The sequence below is a fragment of the Piliocolobus tephrosceles genome, chromosome 6, assembly GCF_002776525.5.
Source record: "Piliocolobus tephrosceles isolate RC106 chromosome 6, ASM277652v3, whole genome shotgun sequence".
NCBI classification, from domain to species: domain Eukaryota; kingdom Metazoa; phylum Chordata; class Mammalia; order Primates; family Cercopithecidae; genus Piliocolobus; species Piliocolobus tephrosceles.
Genome location: NC_045439.1, coordinates 126,358,672 through 126,360,513, shown reverse-complemented (window position 1 = coordinate 126,360,513; position 1,842 = coordinate 126,358,672). Strand labels below are relative to the sequence as shown.

The 1,842-nt window shown below is 38.1% G+C and overlaps 1 protein-coding gene across 1 annotated transcript; it reads right to left on the bottom strand.

Moving 5' to 3' along the window:
* Positions 1-309: 309 nt before the first annotated feature.
* Positions 310-1,427, bottom strand: LOC111522553 (olfactory receptor 4Q2). Its single transcript, XM_023186649.1, has one exon. The coding sequence runs from the start codon at positions 1,330-1,332 to the stop codon at positions 391-393; it is 942 nt and encodes a 313-aa protein (XP_023042417.1). The 5' UTR covers positions 1,333-1,427; the 3' UTR covers positions 310-390.
* Positions 1,428-1,842: the final 415 nt, after the last annotated feature.

Sequence of the window (1,842 nt, the reverse complement as noted above, 5' to 3'; positions counted from 1 at the left end):
CAAAATTATAAGGTGAATCGTCATAACTCAGGGACCATCTGTAGTTAGAATAACTTAAAATTGAAGGAAGAAATAAAGCAAGGTAGAGAAGGCAGTGAAGGCTTAGAAAAAGTGGTTTGTACCAGTTCTAAATGACAAACTAAATGGAAATAGTTTGATGAGATGAATAGATGAGATGAAAAAAGACAATCTGATAGAAAAACAGATTTGATTCAATAAAAAAGTAAACATATTAGTTATAGTGTACAGTTGAATGATAAAGTCAGTAATAGGACTATTTTGATGTATTGAAATAAATTTAAAAACTAGGCAATGACCTTCTAACTCATTATTCAAAAAGTAATTATTTTAACCTCGGATTTTCTACTTTGAAAAATTCACATCAATGTCTCATGTCTCCTGGTCTCTCCAAGTAAGTCCAGTTCTGACCCAGAGCTTCTGCATGGCTGACTTTACCTCTTTGTTCCGAAGTGTGTAGATGAGGGGGTTTAGCATTGGTGTAATAACATTGTAGAGTACAGACACCATCTTGTCCACAGAAAATGTAGAGAAAGGACGAGCATAGATGAAAATACAGGGTCCAAAAAAGAGTGTTACCACCATGAGGTGAGAGGCACACGTGGAGAGTGCCTTTCGCCTTCCTTCCTTGGAGCGAATCTTGACTAGGATAGTGGTGTAGGAGGAAATTAGCACCACAAAGGAGATGGTGGAGATCAACCCACTGTTAGATACCATGAGCAATTCAGTGACAAAAGTGTCAGCACAGGCAAGTTTGATGACAGGGGGAACATCACAAAAAAAGTTGTTCACCTGATTTGGCCCACAAAAGGGTAGACGGATAGTGAGAATGGTCTGGACAGTGGAGTGTACAAATCCTCCAATCCAGGAGGCAGCAACCAACACACAGCATAACCCCCGACTCATGACAGTGGTGTAGTGCAGGGGGTGACAGATTGCAACATAGCGATCGTAGGCCATCACTGTGAGCAGGAACATTTCAGCTGCCCCTATAAAATGCAGGAAGAAGAGTTGCACAATGCATTGGTCATAGGAAATGAGTTTTTCATGATTAAGAAAGTCAGCCAGAAGCTTAGGGGTCGTTACTGTTGAATAACATAGGTCCAGAAATGAGAGGTTGCCAAGAAGGAAATACATGGGTGATGAGTTCAGGTATTTATCAGATGCCACTGTGACCATGATGAGGACATTGCCCACCCAAGTGGACACATAGAAGAAAAGAAATAGAACAAATAGCCCTGCTTCAATAGATGATGTCTGTGAGAAGCCTGACAAGAAAAATTCTCTCACCACTTCTGTTTGGTTTTTATCCATTTGACCTGGTTCTACCTAGATCAAAGAGATTAAACAATAGGGCATTAGTGACATTTAAAATGAATGAGGTAATTCACATCAAATACAAGACTCTGCTCATTTCAAAAGAGAGATTTTTCATCCTCTAAGATACATCCTGATTAATTAGCTGGAAGAAATTATTTTCTCCTTACCTAATATAAATGTATATTATTTCACCAACTGCGACCTTGAGACACTAATGACATGGTCAAGGTTAATTAGAACATGAAATTACCTGGCTCCAAGCCGTTAACTTCCACATGATGCATTTCTCCCTTCCATCATTCAATACATTACTTCTCTCTCCTTTTCCATATTCAGTCTCAAGAAATGTTATATTTTTCTGAAATATTATTTTTAATAAAAATATTTGGGAAAAAATAAAGGTAGAATTTCAGATTCCAATAAATGGCCATTAGATCTGTAGAGCTTTTATTTGAGAAAAGGGAATCCCTGTACCCTTTGCCATCAAGAAAACTCTTGTAGGAT